We start from the raw sequence: 20,762 nt of genomic DNA on the forward strand, positions 1-20,762 counted from the left end.
TAAAGGCATCTGTCAACAGCTCATATATAGCTCACATAAAATTACAGCTAAAATATTTCAAATCCTGGCACAAATAATCAGCTTTCAGATAAAATTTGACTGCACCGAGGGTTTAAATTATCCCGATATTTTTGAATGAATTACACAGATGCATTACAAAATAATCCCATGTGTGATCATGTTTAGCCATTTTTTATATAATACAAACTTGTCCACAATACACTTTTTCCACATGGAGACTTTTTCATTTAAGAGTGTGACGTGAACTGAACAGCTTCAGAATCAAAGTTCAACAAACGGAAAATGATATATGACTGTAAACTAGTAATATTTTACTAGGGCATGCATTTGTAACATCACTGTAACATCATGATTTCTACTAAGAAAAAGATAAAACCGACTGAATTGATCCATGAATGTTGAGATCTGTCGCTCTGCATCCTCCAGAACCCACGCAGTGTGTAGGCGTTTGATTAGTCACATTTCACCCTCGTTCATTGTTTCTTAAAGCTCTGACAACACTAAGAGCTTAAGAAGAAGAGCAGCGCGCCATGACGTCTCACATTTTTCAGAGTGTAATTACGAGGTGTCTTCATCTGAAGAGCTTGGCTGCTGCTGCTTAGGTTCCAGATGGACGTCCCGAACAGCAAGGATGCGCGATAGCATGCTATCCAAAATGGTGCCATCCAGAGGCTGGGTAGAATACCACACAGAGCTGCCGGGGTGGCAGGAACTCTCAGGCTGTAGGTAGAAAACATCTGAACGCTCCTTCACAGAGTCCGGACTGTGGGTCAAAGTAACAGAAATACATTTATAAAGCAAGTATTTAATACATTAGTTTCCTTCAGGGTTCAAGACATGTTAAAGATGGGGCGTGGTGTCTCATTTCACTTGGGATGCAACCATCCAATCAGAACAGAGCAATCTTAAAAGCCCAGTAACAAAAACAGTATGTTCAATCCTGAAAGGTTGGAAAATTGTCATGCAAAAATTAATTACAAATGTTATAACCAGACTTCAGGGGGGAAAATAAAAAAACAAAAAAATAACAATGTAGGATCCCGGACCTCTGATGTAGTGCTGTAATTGTCACACTTCTCTTGTCCTACACTTAATGACAATCCTAGCTTAAATGATGGCATAGATGGGAGATAAGAACATGCATTTTGTACTCTAATCTCACTCTCAAGCTTTTTTCTTTCTTTCAGGGTGTCTTTGTAATGCCAGCTCTGTATAATTGATGAATACTGTTGTCACGCTATGACATGACCTAATCATAATTTTGATACATGAGGATCAACAGTAGTCTTAGGTATACGATTTTTCATCAAATTGTTTACAAGTAGATGGATGGAGCAATAAAAATGATCTATCTGTCTCTTTGTCATCTTTATTTTCAATAATCCAAAGACACTTTGAATAAGCTTAACACATTAAACATTCCCTTAACAGTGCAGAGCAGTTTTAGACAGGAGACTATATGGCTGTGTGTGTGCGCACATGTGAGGGTGTTATAAAATAGCACTTGATCCAGCACATCCTATTATTTTGCATTTTATTCTTTCATATCATGTACCGCCAGTGAATTGTGTGTCCGACTGAATGTGGCCATAAAATACTAAATCAAGGTCATGAAATTGGAATGTGTACACAACATGTATGCTATTTTATCAAGTTTTTAATTTGCTATTTTGATTTGTTGAATTGTGAGTAATTGAGACAGGCCTGTGTTTTTGCCCTGTACTCTCAACTCCCAAGGAAATGACCAAGTAGCGCTTAAGTCGGCGCTTGAGGTCTGCACTTCGGCAAAATTTCGGCATTAAATGCTTACTATGTGCAAACGTCAACTCTGAATACATCCTCTAATCTAATCTGCATAAGGCCGGTCTAGCTGCAGACTTTCATTCCAGCAAAATAGGAGTCGCACTTGATTGGAGACCAAGATAAACTGATGAAACAAGTGCAATCAGGTGTGACTCCTGCTTGGTTGGAATGAAAGCCTGCAGCCACACCCACCCTTTGTGGACAAGATTGAACACTCCTGTTCTAATGACTAAAGCAATGGGGCACGAGGCAGTGGGGATGTTGGCCTGTACATGTGCAGATGTTGAAAAGTGACCTTTACTGAGTGAATACTAATGTTCACTCTGTCTCACCATTTAGAGAGGTAGAACTCATATAGTCTGACAGGACAACGTAAAGGGTCCTCGGTATTCTCAGGCATCTCACCATACTCCACATTCTCCTCTGCATCTTCCCTCTTCCGCTTACCAAGTAAAACTGGAAAATATACAGATCAGACGTGTACAATCTAGAAATGATCATACAACATATGTATGATAACAATGCTAAAAACCAGGTCCTCACCTCGCTTCTCCTTTTCACCTTCGTCTTTTCCAGCAAATCTAAACCTGAGGTAGGAGGACTTGCCGTGCTTGGTGCTCCTGGAGCAGCGAGTGATGGTGGAAAAGGAAAGATGCCGATGCTGCTCCACAGTTTTTAGGTTGAGATGTTTGACCCCGAAAAAGATCAGCGTGTTGAGCAGCACAAAGGGAGATAAAGCGCCCAATTGTTTACATTCCCACAGGAAACCCTCCTCGATTCGGGACTGCAAGAAACCTGCAGATACACGCCAGAGCATGCAATATCATTTGGCTTGGAGCCTAGGCCACTTAAACAGTTTTTTTTTTTTTTTTAATGAAAAGGAATCCTTAATGAAGTAAATAAAGTGACTGCTGTATCGGGCTGCATCCCAATCCTTTCGTTAACACAATCTTTCCAACTTGATGTCACCATTTCCTGTGTGTGTACTGTATGTGTATATAGGTTTCAGACAAGTGTATTACCACTTGGTGTTAGGTTGCATTCCCAGTCTTTTATCAGCTTGGTCATGTCTGCAGTAAACTGGTTATAAAGAGGATCCGTGAAGATATTCTCCAGGCGGCCATTTTCAAGAAGGTACTGTTTGAAAGAAAGAGACCGTAAAAAGACAAAAAGAGCAAAATGTAAACATAGAGGTAATATACATACATATATATATATATATATATATATTTTTTTTGCTTTCAAAAATAAACTGTTGGTTTTATGGAATGCTATATATTAAATATATTTAACATATAATATAAATAAATAATATAAATATATACATTAGTAAATAATTGTGAGTATGAATAAATAATAAATATATAATATGAAATAAAGATTTAATGTTTTCTTTCAGTCCTATACTGCAATGAAACATGCAAAACACATTATCCAGCTTTAAGAAAGCTAATTCATTCTACAGATCGAGAGCCATGGTAGAAAGACAACGAGCCTCGATCTCTATCGATCTGTTAAATGGAGTTTCAGAGTCTTGGGGCGAGAATAGAGAAAGATCTGGTCTTAGAGAGCAGTAGAGCAGAACAAAACGACTCGACTGTGTGAGCTGAGTGGACAGTCGAAACCATGAGGACTCTGGCAGCTGAATTTATATTATATATATATATATATATATATATATATATATATATATATATATATATATACGTGCACACAAACACACACACATCTTACACACACACACACACACACACATGGAAGCTTGATGGATTAGTAAAGCAAAAGGATTCTGAAAAATCAGACCTGCTGGATGCCCAAGCACAGATAGTAGACACTGTCAGGTGCATAAGACTGGCCGTTCGGCCTGCGAACTTCGCTGATGAAATGACACAACGCGTCGCTGAGCTCTTCAGAGCTGCAATCCAACACATCCTCCTTCACAGTGAGAGGGCTCACTAAAATAAATAAATAAACGCAGAGATGAAGATGAGAGTAAATGTCAGTAACACACACAGTGGGTCACTGCGAGAGTGACATTTAGTACTGATACATTCCACCGGAAAGAAAAAAAAAAGCAGAGGATGGCAAACAAAAGCAGAGACTTACAAATTATTTAATAAAATTACGAGCAATGTGAAATACTAATACTTAAGTAAACGTAAAAAATACTTTAGTAGGAAATGACTCAAGAAAATTTTTTATTAACTAATAACAAATCTGCTGAAGTACACAAGTTTATGAAACATGGGTTTAAAAAAAATAAATAAATAAAATAAAATAAAAAAAAGACATTTGCTTTAAAGTAGTGAAGTAAAGGTTAAAACTGGCAAACATTCATACTTAAGTAGAAATATTCCCAAGTACATTACTAGCAGAACCCTGAAACTTTAACACTAAGCTATTCCAACTTATATCACAGCATGTTTTTTTTCCCCCCACATATTCTTCTGATTGGTCAGAAGATATTGATTAATTTTCTATAACACCAGTATTTCTGGCTGTAATTCAAATCACAGTTTAACACTGAGCTTTTTCTAATACGTTACTGTTTCTATAGAAACAACCTGCACAGGGGCTTGTAAGGCAAGCGCTCCACATATTCTAAGCCTAATGATAAATAAAAAAAATTATAATTGTTGATATGGTGAAGCTTGTAAGGAGATGTTTATTAACTATGGAAGGAGTCTCCAGTGCCAGTGCACTGCAACATTCAGTAACTTTCCAGTTTCTCAGTAATATGAAAAACTGTGCTGTTCTTTTGTCTTATTAACTTCAAGAGAGAAAGAGAGGGGAAAAAAAATACTGTTTCTAGCTGCTATAACTGGGACTATCTTGTCGCACAGACTTTCAAAATTAAATGTAACTATAAACGGATAAAAAGCATGACATTCATTAATAAATAAAATTGTACAATTGCAATTGTGCAAAAAATATAAATTTCTGTAATATATGAAGAAAAATAACTTCAGAAACCTGTTTCAACTAATGATGACTAAAAGTGCTCAATAGGACAAAAGAGAGACATTTTTCCCTGCTGTGAAACAATTAATGAATTAATTCTTAAAATCAGCTGTCTTAGAGACAAAAGAAAAAAATATTCATGTTCCTTCACACTCGAGCACTTTGTCCCAAGACTGTTGCTTAGCAACATCACTGTTGGAGACAGCACACTGGGTGCTGCACATAACAAGAGCATAAAATAAGAATGTTAAGTGTTAAGCAGCAGCACGTGGGTGAAGCTCACCGTCAGTGTGTTGAGTCCTCCACTGCACCCAGCTGGCCCAGGCTTTCACTCCATACATGTGGTGGAGTTTGGAGCTGGGTGGAGTAGAAACCACGCCGCTTGGCACATCTGTTACAGAACGCCTCCGTCCCTGAAAGAAAGGCAGAAAGACGCTTGTTAGGTTTTACACAAGCGGCGCAAACCATCTGCGAGGAACACAACTGAAAAACATGACTGTTTCATTTCTAACCATGACTTTGACTCAGTGAATTACAACCTGGATTCAAAGCATTTAGAGTTGACATTTAGTCTTCTGATGATGCCAATTTTAGCATAAATAAGTGAAGTAAACAAAACAGTAGACAACGTTTAAATTGTGCATTTCAGGTTTAATATGATGTGCATGAAAAGGAGAAACCAAAGACAAACACATTGCAATGAAAATAAGTGCAATATTACAATGTGATAATGACCGAAATATGACACATTTCCAAAGAACATTTTGAAGTCAGTCTCAATTTGAACTGCAGCAACAAACCAAAGCTTTATGGCTAAACAAAAAAAAAAAATATATATATATATTATATATATATATATATATATATATATATATATATATATATATTACACATCATATGAAAAAAGAAACAACAAGGTCCTCAGTTGTAACTAAACAAAATCTGTACACATTGTGAAACTGTTGGTCCTTAAGAGTTCACGATGAAATTACAGTGTCAAAAAGCAAGAAAGTCATTAATTCACAACAGGATGTGAACAGATGAACAGATTATGAAGCAAGAGCTAAATATATCATCTGTAGAGTCATTCTTAAAAAATAAAACACAAATCTGTTCTTAATCTCAGAAATGCCTCAAGTGAACTTTCAGTGTATCAGACCAAACTTAACAAAATCACAAAATAAAAAAAGTGTATAATATCAGACCTTATTAACTGAATAAAACACTTGGAGCAAGATTCCTTTCATTAAATCAAATTACACCATAGTGCCGCAGAATTAGTCAGAAGGTGCTGATTCATTTTCTGCTTACAGTCGTTCTGGGTGTAATTCTAATCAAAAGTATCGTTTTCATACATTATCGTTTTATATAACAACTTGTTCACAGGAACTTGTAAGGTAGCAACTCGACATAATTTAAGCTTAACAATAAAAGTTTTTCTTTTTTTTAAGGTGCTGTCATTTAACAGAAAAATAACCAACACAATAACTGTTGCTCTGGTGAAGCTTTCTGTAAAATGTTTATTTAACATTTATGAAAGAAGACTTTGAGGTAAAGCTGTTCCTGTACGTTCCTTGTTAGCTTCAAGGCAGAGAGAGCGCGAGTTTATAGCTGTTACAACAAAACTGTTTCACGTTCCTCAACAGTAAATGTAAATATAAACGGATTTAAAAAAAAAGTGGCTCATTCTTTAATAAATGAAATACCTTCAAAGTGCCATGGTATAAGAGGATGTGCTCTTATTGGAAAATAATCCACTCCATGGTGGTAATGGCTCCAAAGTGCAGCAAGAAAGTAACTGTGTAACTGTTCAGACATTTAAGGTGTGTAACAACATAAGCATTTTATATTACAATTAAGAATAACCTTATCTAATTTTTAATTTTTGATACAATACTTATACATCAAATATCAAAACAACAAATAGCTGACTGCATGTATAAATGTCAGAGATAATGACAATCCAACAGCCAGCTGAGATGCTCACCTACGGAGCTTGTAGCTGGGGAAAATGGGGGGGGGGAGAAAAAAAAAAAAAAAGGCAGCCAGCTTCATACAAGAAAGTGCTCTCATCTTCTGAGACTCATGCTACTCATGAGCAACCGAGTATTGACAAAATCAGGAAAGAAATGAAAAATGGGAAATAAAGATGTGCTAATTTCACCCTTTTAGTTCACCCAGGAATACGTAGTCTGATATCACAACCTGTCAGATTTATAATATCCACCTTGATTTTCTTAGAAAGACTTACTGAAGTGCAAATTTGTGCAGACACATAAGTAAAACAGTCTCAGTGGTTTCCTAGCTCAAACTGTTGCCTACTCTTCTCTTCCAAAGCAAATGTGGCCCGTTTCATTGTGTATATGAGCATTATATTCACACACGGTGTCGTCGTCTTCTTTTACGACGAGGTCTTTTTGCAGCAGCCTCCATAGCAACAACTTCACCAAGATCATCATCGGCGCTTTCACTCGCTTCTTCGCTTTCGTCCATCTGCCTTGAACCCCTTCCCTTCCTTTTCTTTGACCTTATGGTGTTATGGACATAATTTTTGATGCCCCTCCACGTTCTTGACCTGAGAGCCTCCGGCTCAGCCCTAATACAGTCCAGACAATCCTTTTTGCCTGGCACTTTATTGATGGATATATAATTTCCCAGTTGCCTCCTCACGGCTCGTTGTTCCTCCTTCTTCCATTTTTGTCTTTTGCATCTTAGAGCAGCAGCATGGCCAAGACCTAATATACAATAAAGAGCATAAAATTAGAGGGAAATTATTTGTGCTACATTAACACTAAAGTTGAAAAGTAAAAAAGAAGTCACAGTAGAAGTCATGAAATAATACTCTCAAATTTTGTTAGCTTCTACAGACCTGCCAACCCTTAAGACCAATAATACATAGTCCTGACCGCAGTAGGGAGGAGACAATACTTTTTCAATATAGTCCATTAGTCCACAAATCACTTTTCTGAGATAGAAACTGAACTCTGTGTGTGTGTGTGTGTGTGTGTGTGTGTATATATATATATATATATATATATATATATATATATATATATATGGGGTTTTACAGTAACCTTGAGGTGCTTGGGCAGGTGAGGAAGGGGAAGTTGGACTGCCACTTGTATGTTTTAGTTAAGACATAGACATTAGAAAACTGTCTTTGCAGGAAAGCAGAGTTTTTAATGTTCTTCCTATTTTAGGACAAGACATTACACACAGCAATTAATACAAAAGTGTGGATGTGTCTACTTCCAGGGGATCAGTTAATATCAGAGTTTTTAAAATATCTGCGCAACTGTCAGTCATTGCAAATTCAGATGTCGATTGGCTCATCTGGCATTTTTAATTGGGGGGGGACGAACTACTGCACCTTTTGTGTATTTTTGAGGGATAACTGTGACAGAGCTCCTATGCAAAATGTTTAGAGGTTGGCAGATCTGCTTCTATAAATCCTGCATAAAATGTTTCATGTATAAGAAAATGCAAAAAGAAAATACCTGTGTCCTTGTATGCGCCAGTTCCTTCTTCCATTGTTTGCAACAGGCTGCAGATTTTTGCCAACTGCGAGACGTTTTCATCCAGTGTTTGGTAGTCAAAGCTGTCATCGCCTACAAGTGCAGCTATTTGCTGCTTTTCACTGCCATTAAGGCTCAGTATTTGGAAAATAGTAGCCACGTATTTATGTGTATGAACTTCAGGCTTGTTTGCACCACAATTTTGGGCAAAGGCTCTTATGCAGTCGTGTGCTCTTATGTGAGCGTCAGCCATCATTTGAGGAAACATGTAAGGGTTGTCCATGGGAACACCTACATCATCACGGTACTTGATAAGGATGTCCAGAGATGATGCCATCCTTTCAGTAAACAAAACAGGAGTCCTACTTCCATCTTTACAAGTGACTCCCACACTTATTAACACACCATCAAGAGCCTGTTCCAGCTTTGTTAGGGGTTCGCACATTTTTCCATGGATAGGCTCTTTGTCCCTCTGTATGTAGTCCTCAAGCAGCATTTTCTCAGCTATGCTCCTTCGTCCTCTGTTAAATAGAGCAATTTCAGCAAGAAGGCTTTGACGTAGTCTTTTCCATGATTTACGATGAGGGTGCTCCACAAGCTCCAATTTGGCTTTGTCTCCAGTATTTTTCAGGAAATTCTTTAGTTTGACAACATCTTCTATCAGATGTATAATATCTCCTTCAGTCTGCATACAAGTGCTTGTAGTGTGAATATGTGAGGGTTCATAAGAAAACCAATTTGTTCCCAGCAGCTGAATGAATTTTTTGGCTTGAGTTCTAGCTTCATCTCCCATGTCCTCCTCTCCCAAAGCAACTTCAGTGGCCCATTTCAAGGAACAACTCATTTTCAATGCTACTGATTTTTTAAATTTGTTAGAGTGTGGATCAAAACCACCAACCTTCTTGGCAGCTTCCAAAGCCAAACTAAACCTGGATTCAGTACATACTTGATACAGATCCTCAACATTGTGATCCAGCTCCCTCACGGCCAACATAAATCTACCAAGTGCTCTCATTTTTTGAGATATGTATTCATGTCCTTCCTTTTCATGCCCATGTTTTTCATAAAGTTTATTTCCAAATTTGCAGATTAAGGCATCATTCCTTAGATACTTTGAGACATCATCATCTCTCATGTTGCGAACAAGATTTTGGCAGCCCTCAGAAAGACTGTCATGCAAGGCAAGATTCTTAGATAAGGCTGACCGAGACCTTCTTCTGCAAGGGGGATTTTCATCATCCTTCTTCATCTTGCATGATCTTTGATGTTTCCACAAGTCACGCTGGAGAAAAAAACCTAGACAGTGAGGGCAAGCTTGGTAGGAATTCAATGAACTATACTTTTTTTGCCTTCTCAATGGGATGATTTCACCATTTCCAGTTTGCTGAACTTCAATGTTATGCTGGTAATTACCTCTATTACGGAGCTGTTTAAGTAAGCAATGTCGAGTTTTGGATCCCTTTGGAAAGCTGAGGGCATGGGCTACGTCCTTTTCTTTTGCATGGTTCCGTGACAAGTGCCTTGCTAGTTTGATGAAGGGTTTCCTACAATAGATACAGAAGTGTTTTTTCCCATTTTTTGCTGTTCTTGTTCTTAAAGGTAACACTTCTGATGTTAAATAAGAGATCTTAAACTGCTGAGACACAGAAGGTTGCACTGCAGTGTTGGTAGATGGCTCTACAGCATTAGTGCTGCAGTGCAACTTTTTATTCTTATCTGGGTAAAACTGTGATCCATTTGAGATGACTGTGCACAGTCCACATTCATTACTGTCCACATTTTCACTATCATCTTGACTACGTCTGTGGGCACATAACTCAGGCTTGAGATTTTGGCTGGGTTTGTTTGATACTGGACAGTCCTCTTGACAAGATAGCTCTGCAATAGGCCTGTCTAAGCAACTCTCGACCTCAGTGCTATCAGGGTTGACCTGGTCAGCGCTTTTAGCACAAGAAATCCAATTTTTCTCAAGGAGCCGAATAAACTCTTTAACATTAGCAACAGTCTCTGTATCACCCTCCATAACATTCTCACCACAAATAATTTCAGCTGCTTGTCTTATCGAATTGCCAATTTTTAATGCCAAAGATGGCTTTTCAAATTTGCTTAAAGTTTCATCAAACCCACTAACTATCTTTGCACCTTTAATGACCAAATCAAGCCTGGATGGAGTGCACACATGATGCAAATACTGAACACTTCCATCTAACTCTTTCACGGCTAGCATAAATCTTGCCAATTCCCTCATCTTCTGTGTTACATATACTTGACGTTTTTTATCATGTCCAAGTTTTTCAAAAAGCCTAGCACCATACTTGCAAATCAGAGCATCATCTCTTATATGATGCAAGACATTGTCTTGCTTCATACTATGAATAGCTTCTTCCAAATCTCCAGAAACACTACCCTGCAATGGAAGCAACTTTGATGATGCAGTCCTTTTAAGGCAAACAGGGTTGCCATTTGTTCTCATTTTGCAACGTCTTTCATGCCTCCACAGATCATGGCGGATATAAAATGCCAGGCAATATTGACAAGGCAGGTACACACCCACAGAATGATCTTTAGTTGCTCGTTTACAGGTGATAAGCTCTCCACTTCCATTTTTAAGAACTTCAACATTATGCTGATAATTCCCTTTCTTTCGAAGCTGTTCAAATAGAACAAGCCGTTTTTTAGACCCCTTTCGAAAACTAAGAGCACGTGCTACATCCTTTTCATTTACATGTTTTTGGCTCAAATGCCGTGCCATTTTGATGTAGGGTTTTTTACAGTAAAGGCAGAACTGTCTTTTCTTCCCTAACCTCTCACCATCTGGTGTTTTGTTTAAACTTATCTGTTGGGACAGCACTGGTTCAGAAGAAGGGCTACAGATTAAACTCGAATTTGAACTAGACTGTGAACTGGATTTCAGACTTGAGAGTGAACCAGTACTCTTTTTGAGCTTTAGGGTGGACAATGTCTCACACTGTGAACTGGTTTTTGCGCAAGATGGTGAGCTAAAAGTGGAGTCTACATCAACAAGATCAACAGAATTCTTTTGATACGTCAGGCTTTCTGCAGGTGGCTCGACTGAACTGTCACCATTAATCAGATTGTAATCAATCCCACTTGAGGCATCTGAGTCCAGGCAGTGGGAGCTGGCACTGGGGATCTGTGATATAGATTCTGTATTAGCTTCAGCACTGCTGGGTGGAGGACTGCTGCACTTCATACTGGATGTGAGACAGGGTTCAACGTTAGGTTTCATGTTGGACTCAACACTATGGTAGCGGAAAGATTCAGAAGTAGGAAAGTGACTGGTTGCAGAACTGGACTGAAAAACTGGCTCAAAGCAGGATTCACAACTAATCTGAGGACCAGGATCTGATTCATGATCAGGCACAGGGCTAGTTTCAGGGCTGGAAGAGAGGCACAATTCAAAACTTGTCTGACTAGGATCTGGACTGTGTTCACCACTGATAAGGCTAGTTTGGTGGTAAGAGTTGAAACTACAACAAGAACTAGTTGGGCTAGATTTCTCAGCTTGTGTGCAGGATTCAAAGTCGGATTGAAGGGTAGATTCATGGCTCAACATGGAAGCGGTTTGACTGCACAATTCCGGACTAGGTGGTGGCCTGAGATCACACGCCACACTGGATAGAAAGAAGGACTCAAAACTTGGTTGAGTAGGATGTGGGCTGGACATCTGACTGACAATGGGCTGGTGGCAAGATCCAACATTCAGAGTTGCACTGCTAGATGCATCAGTGTACGCCATACTGGATACAAGACATGATTCAAGAGTAGTTTTTACGTTGGACTCAACAATGCTGCAATATTCAGGAGTACGGGGGAGACTGGTTTCAGGACTGGACCTCAAAACTTCTTCACAGCACGAGTCAACACTTAGATGACTAGGACTTGATTCGAGATAAGGCAGTGGGCCAGGTTCAGGAGTGGATGGAAGGCACAACTCAAAACTGGCCTTAGCGGTCTCTGGGTTGCTTTCAGCAGAGGTCATGAGGCTACTCTCGTAGCAAGGTTTGGGACTAGGATGAATAGTTGCAGGACTTGATAACTCATTTGGCTGTAAGTGGGATTCAAAACTAGGTTGAGGGCTAGGTTCAGGACTAGATGTAAAGGTACATTCATCAGAGAAATCTGGTCTAGGAGACTGACCAAGATCAGAATTGGTTGGAAGGAAGGGTTCAGGACTAGGCTGACTAAATATATGACTTGGTCCACGGAAAGATTTTAGACCTATTTGGTCAGAAGATTCAGGACTTGATTCAGGACTTGACTGAGTACTTGAGAAAGAGCACCTTTCAAGATTATGTTGGCAGATGAGCTCAGAACAGCCAATGGCACTAGATGGGAGGCTTGATACAAGATCAGGATGTGACCTGGCTTCAGAGCTGGACTTTGGACTTTGCAAATGGACCAGGTTTAATTTGACAAGCGATTGTGCATTTAGTTCTGGAGTGGGTTGAAAGCAGGACTCATGTTTAGTCTCCAGCTGTTCCAAGGACTCTGGACAAGATTGCGAAATCATTTTTGTCCTGCATAAGTACTCATGTTTCTCCAACCCTTCCCGGAGAAAGAAAGCTAGGCAATATTGACAGGGCAAGTATTCCATCGCAGACCTTTTTCTTTTTGTTTGTTTTTGCATAACTATATCCCCATTTCCATTCCGAATGACTTCAATGTTATGCTGATAATTGCCTTTCTTGCGAAGCTGTTCAAGTAGCATATGTCTTCTTTTAGATCTTTTTGGAAAGCTGAGGGCATATGCTACATCTGTTTCATTGGAATGCATTTGCTCCAAGTGCCTTGCTATTTTGGTATTTGATTTCTGACAGTAAACACAGAACTGCTTTTTGGTGCATGATGTCTGAACTCTAACTGTTTTACTCCCTGTTTTTAGACTTGGCCTTGAAGGTATCATTGACCCAGAGGATGACGTGAACTCTTCACCATATTTAAATGTGTTTTGTGCCTCTTGCAGGACATCATCAAGTGGAACGCATTCTGAGCTAATGAAAATACTTCTCCCCAGTGTTCCACTGTGTTGGCAAGATTCCATATTGAACTGGTCTAAATTAGTGTCCAAGATGGACTGTGCACAATCAGCTACATCCAGTTCTTCTTTGAAACTCTTCGGTTCTTCAACATTAGATCCCTGATCAAGATGGGAAAGAACACCAGCATTTAATATCAATGAACTATATTAAATACGGTAAAACATTTGAATAATTTTTTAAATATCTAAATAAGAGTTATGAACACTATAATGATTTTGGAAGCACTGGTAAAGCATGTTGAGAAAATATGGAGCAGGTTATAGAGCTCATTGAATCTACTGTAGAAAAAAATCAGTTTGGCCCAATATACCCCATGGGCTTCCACAAATCTATTTCCTCTTCACTTTCAAATCATATGTTTTACTTGGGTTATAAAATTGGATTTTAGTGATGAAACAACACTACTAATGAATATTTCTGAACCCATGCTTAAGTGGTTTAGCTTTTTTGCAAGCTCAGATTTTGGAAGCCAGTTGCGAACAAGGGCAAAAAAAATAAAAAATAAATTAAGATAATCTGATAGATCTGTGTACAACTTGTTGTTTAACTTATACTAATGCATAAATCGGTCAATTTAGTCCCTTCAAATGAGTATAAAATAACAATGTAAACAACAGTGCCTTTCACAATAAATTACTTGTAAATTTAGGAACCAGTCCATGCAGAGATGTCAATATAGCAAATAATGGTGTAAGAATTGCCAGAAGGGTGCATTATGGCAAGAATGCAGGACTAAATGCAATGTAAAATAGTACCAAATATAAATGTAATTAATAAAATGTATTTTGTTATATAGGAGCATTCATACATTTGGGCTACACACTGAAGCCATTTGTGTTTGAGATCAGTAGATCAATATGAGAGAACAGATCAGAATTTCAGCTTTCACTTCCTGAACTTAGAACATGGCACCTTTTGTTTGAACCCACCTATTTTTCAAGTGATCAAAATATTGAAATGTGACTGACAGGTGGTTCTTGTTGCCCAGGTGTGCCCTGTTAGGTTGATTGATTAAATAATTAATATCTCTGAATATCTACGCTTGGTATGAGTCCTGGGCTTCGCCTGTGAAGACTGCATTTGCTGTTAAAAAGGATAGACCAATATGTAGACCAGAGAGCTGTCTATCAGAGGAAAACAAGCCATTCTGAAGCTGAGAAACAGGGGAAATCAGCCAGAGCCACTGCACAAACACTGGGCATAGCCGATACAACAATTTGGAATGTTCTGAAAAAGAAAGAACCCACTGGTGTACTAACAGTCAGACATCAAACAGGTCAGCAGCTAATGACAAACATTGTGAGAGCTGTGAAGAAAAACCCAAAAACAACAGTCAGTGATGTTACCAACAACCTCTACAGGGCAGGGGTGAAAGTATCACAATCCACCTTTCAAAGAAGACTTCAAGAGCAGAAATATAGAGACCATACCACAAGATACAAACCACTCATCAGTAGTAAGAATCTGATTCATCTTTTGATCTCAAACCCAAATGTCTTCAGAGTATAGCAAAACAATTAGCCTTGCTGTTCCAATACTTTTTGAGGACAGTGTATATTTACATTGTGGCAGGATCTGTGTTTAGATTTATTCAAAAACCAAATAATTAACTCTATGATCAATGAACGCCACCATTAAATGCAGAGAATTCTAAACATGCACTAAGAAATATTCTAAATTAAAACACAAAAAAACTGTGATATATACAGAAAATAGAAAGTTTTGAAACAGGTGAATCTTACCTTAGGTTGATAATGAGTCCTTGTGGTAATAAACTTGCACAGGGTAACGTCGTCAGTGGTTTATGTGAAGCTTTAGGTAATTTGATTCTTACCCATCAAACATTTAAAATTGTTGATTTAAAAATTAGTAATGAAACAAAGACTGACAAATAAACTTGAGTCCTGTTTGTACCGTTGTTCGCAACTTTCACTGCTTTAACCCCTCTTCTAAAATAGTACATTTACATGGAAATCTTAAAATAAAATAATTTAATTTTAAACTATATAAAAAAAAGAGCCCTACTTGTAACTAGTGCAAAATTAAATCTGGATAAGATGCCCTATGTGTAATAGAGAGATTAGGTGTACACAGAAGTTTATTATAAATAGGTGTAGCTATGATAAAATCTCTAAACTCTTAGCTCTAGCCACAACTCTAATGATCACTAGGTGCTGTGTATTACACTTAGAATGCTTAAAAACCATAAAACCAAGGAGAAAACATCGTTTTGGGCCCAACATCTAAAACTTTAACATTCATATTTATCTTCCCTCCACCCCTTACATGTCCAAAAATACAGATGCACACCCACATCCGGACTGTCCAAACAATGATGTCAGATGGGGGTGTATATGAGTCACACTTTCTCTTTCAAAGACCGCCCTTTAACAGGGGAAAGTTCATATACTGCAATAAACCTGAGTAAATGCTAGATTTCATTTCTGTGTAAAACATACTTTCTTTCCTCTCTTGCGTCGTTTTGCTGATGATTTCTGCTCCTTCGTTGCTTCGTGATCATTTGATGCTATCGAAATAAGAATGGGGAAAAGCAGTTAATGACCTGCAGCTTAAAAGGTATTCGTTTTTCATGGTTTGGTCTAAATTGGTACTAAAATTAAATGACAAATTTCTTAAAAATATTTAAGAAAAAGATTCTAAGATATTAATGCATCTGGTCAATAATAAAAGCCCATCACGATTACAAACAGTCTTAAATTATTTATGAGAATTTGCTACTAACCAAGAGGAATGTCCTTTTCCAAATCTAACAATTTGGATGCTGTGGAGGTAGCAGGAGGATCTTTAGGTCCCTCTAACTCAGATGAAGGGACTGATGGCTTAAGATTGTGTGAAGAATCCTCAGGATCTGCCCAACTGAAGGGGGTAGACCTGGCCTCGGATTCCAAATCCCCACTGTAGGTACTGCCTTGGTCTGAAGATAATAGAAAAGTTAAATTAATCCATGCACAAATACACACTGATTGTTCTTATAATATTGATTCATATACCTCCATGGGACAGGGGCCTGCTCTTGCCCTTTTCCACATCTTCATCCTCCACTGAGCTTTGTGATGGGACGCCGCCTTTAGTGGAACTTGACTGCGCAGATTCCTGAGAAGCTGGCACAACCATTGGCACAGGTATCTAAAATAAAAACAAGCAAAAAAACCCCAATAATCACAGTCACTACTATTCGCAACATTGTAGAGATGTCAGAAAAACAAAGTACAGTTTAGGTATGACTGAGTGAGGATTTAAATACATACAGGAAGAGGGAATCCCAGCGGTAAGGGTGTGTACTGAGTGTACAGGTGCATGGGCACAGGAATGTATATGGGTGTTGGAACTGGTATAGGCACAGGCACCAGTCTCACTTTCTCTCCTTTTTCATCAATAACTGTAGAGGAAAGAGAGGAAAAACATTTGCCAAAAACCACCATGGTGAGATTAAGTCAGTGCAGCTCCTAATCCCTCAATATGTCTGAAGGAATGAACGTTTGCCAAGAACCATGTTTAAAATCTCTCAGCACCTCTCTATTCCATCTTCACCTCCCTCTAAATTTCATCTATCTATCTCTATCTGTTGGTTTATTAAAACAAATATTAAACCACTGTTGAATTCTTGAATCTGATTAAATGGTTTTGATTAATCTGTTAGTGCTTTGTAGCAGTCAACGTGTTTTTAGTTTTTTTTTAACCGGAGAGTCTTCAAATTTTAGACTCCAAAGACTTATTGGCATCAGCAGAACTCACACCAACATCAATAATGTCTCTTTAAATGCTCCATAGCAAAACCACATTCACAAACATATAGAAAGTATACTGTATCTGGCACCAAAGTGTTTTTATTGCAGGGAAGGTCATTTATAAAGACCTGTCATTATTACAGGTTATATATAAGGCTTAATTATGCAACAATTCGGATTCACACTCATGATCTTTTGACCTTAGCCAGTTGAGGAACTCAGGAGTCCCTCAGACGGTGAACATTTAATTTTGCTTGCTTGAGAGTTTATCTTTTTAATTTGCTGTAACGCTATAAGAATTTGTATTTATAAATGGCTTGTTTTTATATTTAGATTTTTGGTGTTTATTGATTATCAAGGCAAGACCAATACGGAAATGATCAATGATGAATGTAAGGACCTTAAAAATAAAATATTTGACTTATATTTAGCCATTATTAGTTTACAGTAAGCTGATATTTACAAATAGAAGAGATAAGATGTATATGTTGCATGTTTAATTCAAGTCATCAATTTCCAATCTCTGGCTCTTTTCTATGACTAAACTCACCAGTTACTCAACCAGTTAAATATCAAAGAAAACTGATAAAAATTGCATTGTGTGAATCAATGACATAAGTAAAATATAAATGAACCTGTCTCAGACAGTAGTTTTGGAGGCTCAATTTCACACTGGATGCTCTGCTCATCATTGATAGGTTTGCACATGACGGCTTTATTCTTCAGCATCCGTCGCTGCTGAGGATCGCCGTTCACCGAGGCGTCTGTTTGGGTGCTTGCCTAAGAGACATACATGATAAAGGTTAGCAGAACCAAGTGCACAGCCAAGAATCCTCATCAAATATCCGCTTGGTGCTTGTACTCACGTCGCCAATGATTTTGGAGCTGGCGTTTGAGGTAGGCAGTGCTCCTGTGAATAACATTTTCAAGGTTACACTTAAAAGTCATCCTAATTAATTCAACACATTAATGGGAGCCAACGTTACCTGTGAGTGCTGTGTTGCCAGCCAATGCAGAGGCCAATGACACAACACCACCGATTACAGGCATGTCTTTCGAGAGAGATAATGGGGCTTGGGCTGTCGTGGCAGCAGTGTTAATACCTGGTGTAATGAGACCAAAAGGAAATAAAACGAATAAATTCTATCACTTCTGTGACAATGCAAGCTAGTATGAAACTGAAACCGCTGGTAAATTGCTGAGGTATAAGAGGAATAAAATGTTGGGATGTGCTGTTATTAGAAAATAATCAACTTTGGGATAGTAACAGCAACACTGCTTCGCGTTGGCCACCCTGTTGTTGATTGTTTTCCTGTAACAGCACTGCTCCAATAGTTTTATTCCTTACTTAACTAGCCCAGAGACATGAGAGTGTTTCGAGTATATTCATGAGAAGTGTGTAGACATGCTCTTACAGGAATTAAAAAAATATATGAAAAGAACTTAGCCATTCTAGTATGGATTTAATAGTCTGAAACGCTATTCTGACAGCATATACACTCTTGAAAACAAAAGTTTTAATATCCTTCCCATTTTAGATAAAACTTTAAAAATGAAAAGTGCTTCATGACACCGGGGCCGTACCGTTGCTGTTTGGCTGATCGGGGATGATACTCTTGGAGCAAAAATGCAACAAACAGTGCAGGTTGCAGAAGTGTCGGACCATTTCGTCCCATCTGACGCTCTCCTTAAGTGGTCCCTGATTCTTACAAGCATGACACTTCGCCATCTATTGACAGAAACAAGCAGAACATACACTCACTGACCACTTTAATAGGAACACCTCTACACCTGCTTAATCATGCAGGTATCCAATCAGCACAATTATGCAGTACAATGCATAAAATCATTCAGATACAGGTCAAGAGTTTCAGTTAACGTTCATATCAAACATTAGAATGGGGAAAAGTGTGAACTCTGGGACTTCAACAATGACATGGCTGTTGGAACGAGAAGGACTGGTTTGAGTATTTCAGAAACTGCTGAGCTCCTGGGATTTTCACACACAACAGTCTCTAGAGTTTACACAGTATGACAGCGAAACTGCTCATAGACTCAGGTGCAACACAAACAAACCTAAAGATTTCAGAGAGTGAGGTTTTTATTTGCCAAGTGCAAGGCATACATGGAACGTCTCTTGGTGGAGATGACAGTATAAACTCCTGTAATATAAAGCTATGAAAATCTACATGTACAGTGTTTAAAAAAAAAAAAAAGCACTAAATGTTTATGAGTGGTATGTACAGAAATATTAGAACAGTATGAGATCAATCTACATCAAGAGCCCAAGAGCTTGATTAATGGTAATTATCATTCCTAGCAGAGGTTTAATGCTTTCCTGTCAGTCCTTTCTAATTTAGAAGAAAAAAAACCAAAATAATTTGTGCTTGTTGTGAGGAAGATCACAGCACTCAGCATTAAAATATTTTGCAATAAGAAATTACAGCTTCCTGTGAGATCAGTATTGGGCTGAGCAATATGATGCATCTTTCCTGTGATAAATTGTGTCAATATATACTTTAAATTTGTTGCTGTGTAACACTCACAAACCATAATTATAATTTTAACATTTTGTGTATTGCTTCTCCCAGTCATTGATTATTTTCCTATATCAGTACGCCCTGTCATGTCTTATTGCTCATATAATAAATTCCACAGGCGTGTGTCAATGACAGATGGAGCGTTTATGTGTGAAGAATGTCAACTATGGCTAAAACACACAATGTTTTAGGAAGCAAGGCAACACAGCAATAACAATATTCCCGATGATACAAATAAAATTTTATAACTAGTGTACATTTTTTCAGCCATAAATATTTCTGTTTTCGTCTCTGACCTCATAGAAGAGAACGGTGTAGAGAGACATGCACTCTTCTGAGCAGAACTCCTCCAGTTTGCCCCCAAAGTGATTCTGGATGGTTTTGTGGGTCACATTGCAGCAGTAAGCACAAACTCTGCACTGACCCCCGTGCTGCTTGGCATAGTCGTGCTTGTAGAGCAGTTTGCAGCCTGTTCAAGAGAAACAATTGAGTATAATCACAACGAGGATAGCAAAAATATCATCTGAAAAAGGAAACTGTAAATGGCATTACAAAATATAAAATAGTTACACTGTATATAAATAATCCCTAAATTTCCCATTCTATATCTTAATCCTGACATTGTGGTGTTTTATTTTTACAGTTACAGCTCCTATGTCACTATTACGATCACAAAAGGTGAGTTAATGTAAAAGTATATAAATAAAGTATATTTATTTCAATTACCCAGTAAAACAATTAAGTAATATAGCTGAAATAAATATACTTTATGTTAATGTTTTAATATATTTTAACATATTTTTTATATTTTTTTTAAATATACTTTTTTCTTTTTTAATATATTTATTTCAACTATATTTCATAACTTTTTTTAAAGGATAATTAACAACAGTAAACAAAATGAAACTCTTAAATAAAAACAATTAAAAAATATTTTTAATTAAAAAATATTTAATTGAAGTTACAAACACTTAATTTAATTATTCCTATATATTTAATATTTACATCAACAATAATAATTATTACTATTCTTCTTCTTTTTATTATTATTATAGTATTTATTTCACTATTCATACAAACTTTGGAGCATAAAATAAACATCCCTGAGCA

General features: G+C 37.7%; 1 protein-coding gene across 5 annotated transcripts in view; it reads right to left on the reverse strand.

Moving 5' to 3' along the window:
• Window positions 1–311: 311 nt before the first annotated feature.
• Window positions 312–20,762, reverse strand: part of si:ch211-266o15.1 (zinc finger MYM-type protein 4) — a 36,818-nt gene continuing 16,367 nt past the window's right edge. For 4 of the 5 annotated variants that reach the window (XM_053237383.1, XM_053237382.1, XM_053237385.1 and 1 more), the window contains 11 exons: window positions 19,949–20,121; window positions 18,697–18,841; window positions 18,099–18,215; window positions 17,979–18,022; window positions 17,748–17,892; window positions 16,633–16,763; window positions 16,375–16,510; window positions 16,107–16,298; window positions 15,823–15,890; window positions 8,283–13,461; window positions 5,416–7,520 (listed from right to left, as the gene is read on the reverse strand). In XM_053237383.1, coding sequence (XP_053093358.1) covers window positions 7,162–7,520; window positions 8,283–13,461; window positions 15,823–15,890; window positions 16,107–16,298; window positions 16,375–16,510; window positions 16,633–16,763; window positions 17,748–17,892; window positions 17,979–18,022; window positions 18,099–18,215; window positions 18,697–18,841; window positions 19,949–20,121 — 6,689 coding nt within the window. In that variant the 3' untranslated portion in view covers window positions 5,416–7,161. Of the gene's footprint in view, window positions 785–2,156; window positions 2,281–2,367; window positions 2,620–2,846; window positions 2,962–3,627; window positions 3,780–5,068; window positions 5,199–5,415; window positions 7,521–8,282; window positions 13,462–15,822; window positions 15,891–16,106; window positions 16,299–16,374; window positions 16,511–16,632; window positions 16,764–17,747; window positions 17,893–17,978; window positions 18,023–18,098; window positions 18,216–18,696; window positions 18,842–19,948; window positions 20,122–20,762 lie in introns of those variants that run through there. The other variant, XM_053237386.1, reaches the window with a different exon arrangement.

Source organism: Pangasianodon hypophthalmus, chromosome 10 (genome assembly GCF_027358585.1).
Source record: "Pangasianodon hypophthalmus isolate fPanHyp1 chromosome 10, fPanHyp1.pri, whole genome shotgun sequence".
Taxonomy (NCBI): Eukaryota; Metazoa; Chordata; class Actinopteri; order Siluriformes; family Pangasiidae; genus Pangasianodon; species Pangasianodon hypophthalmus.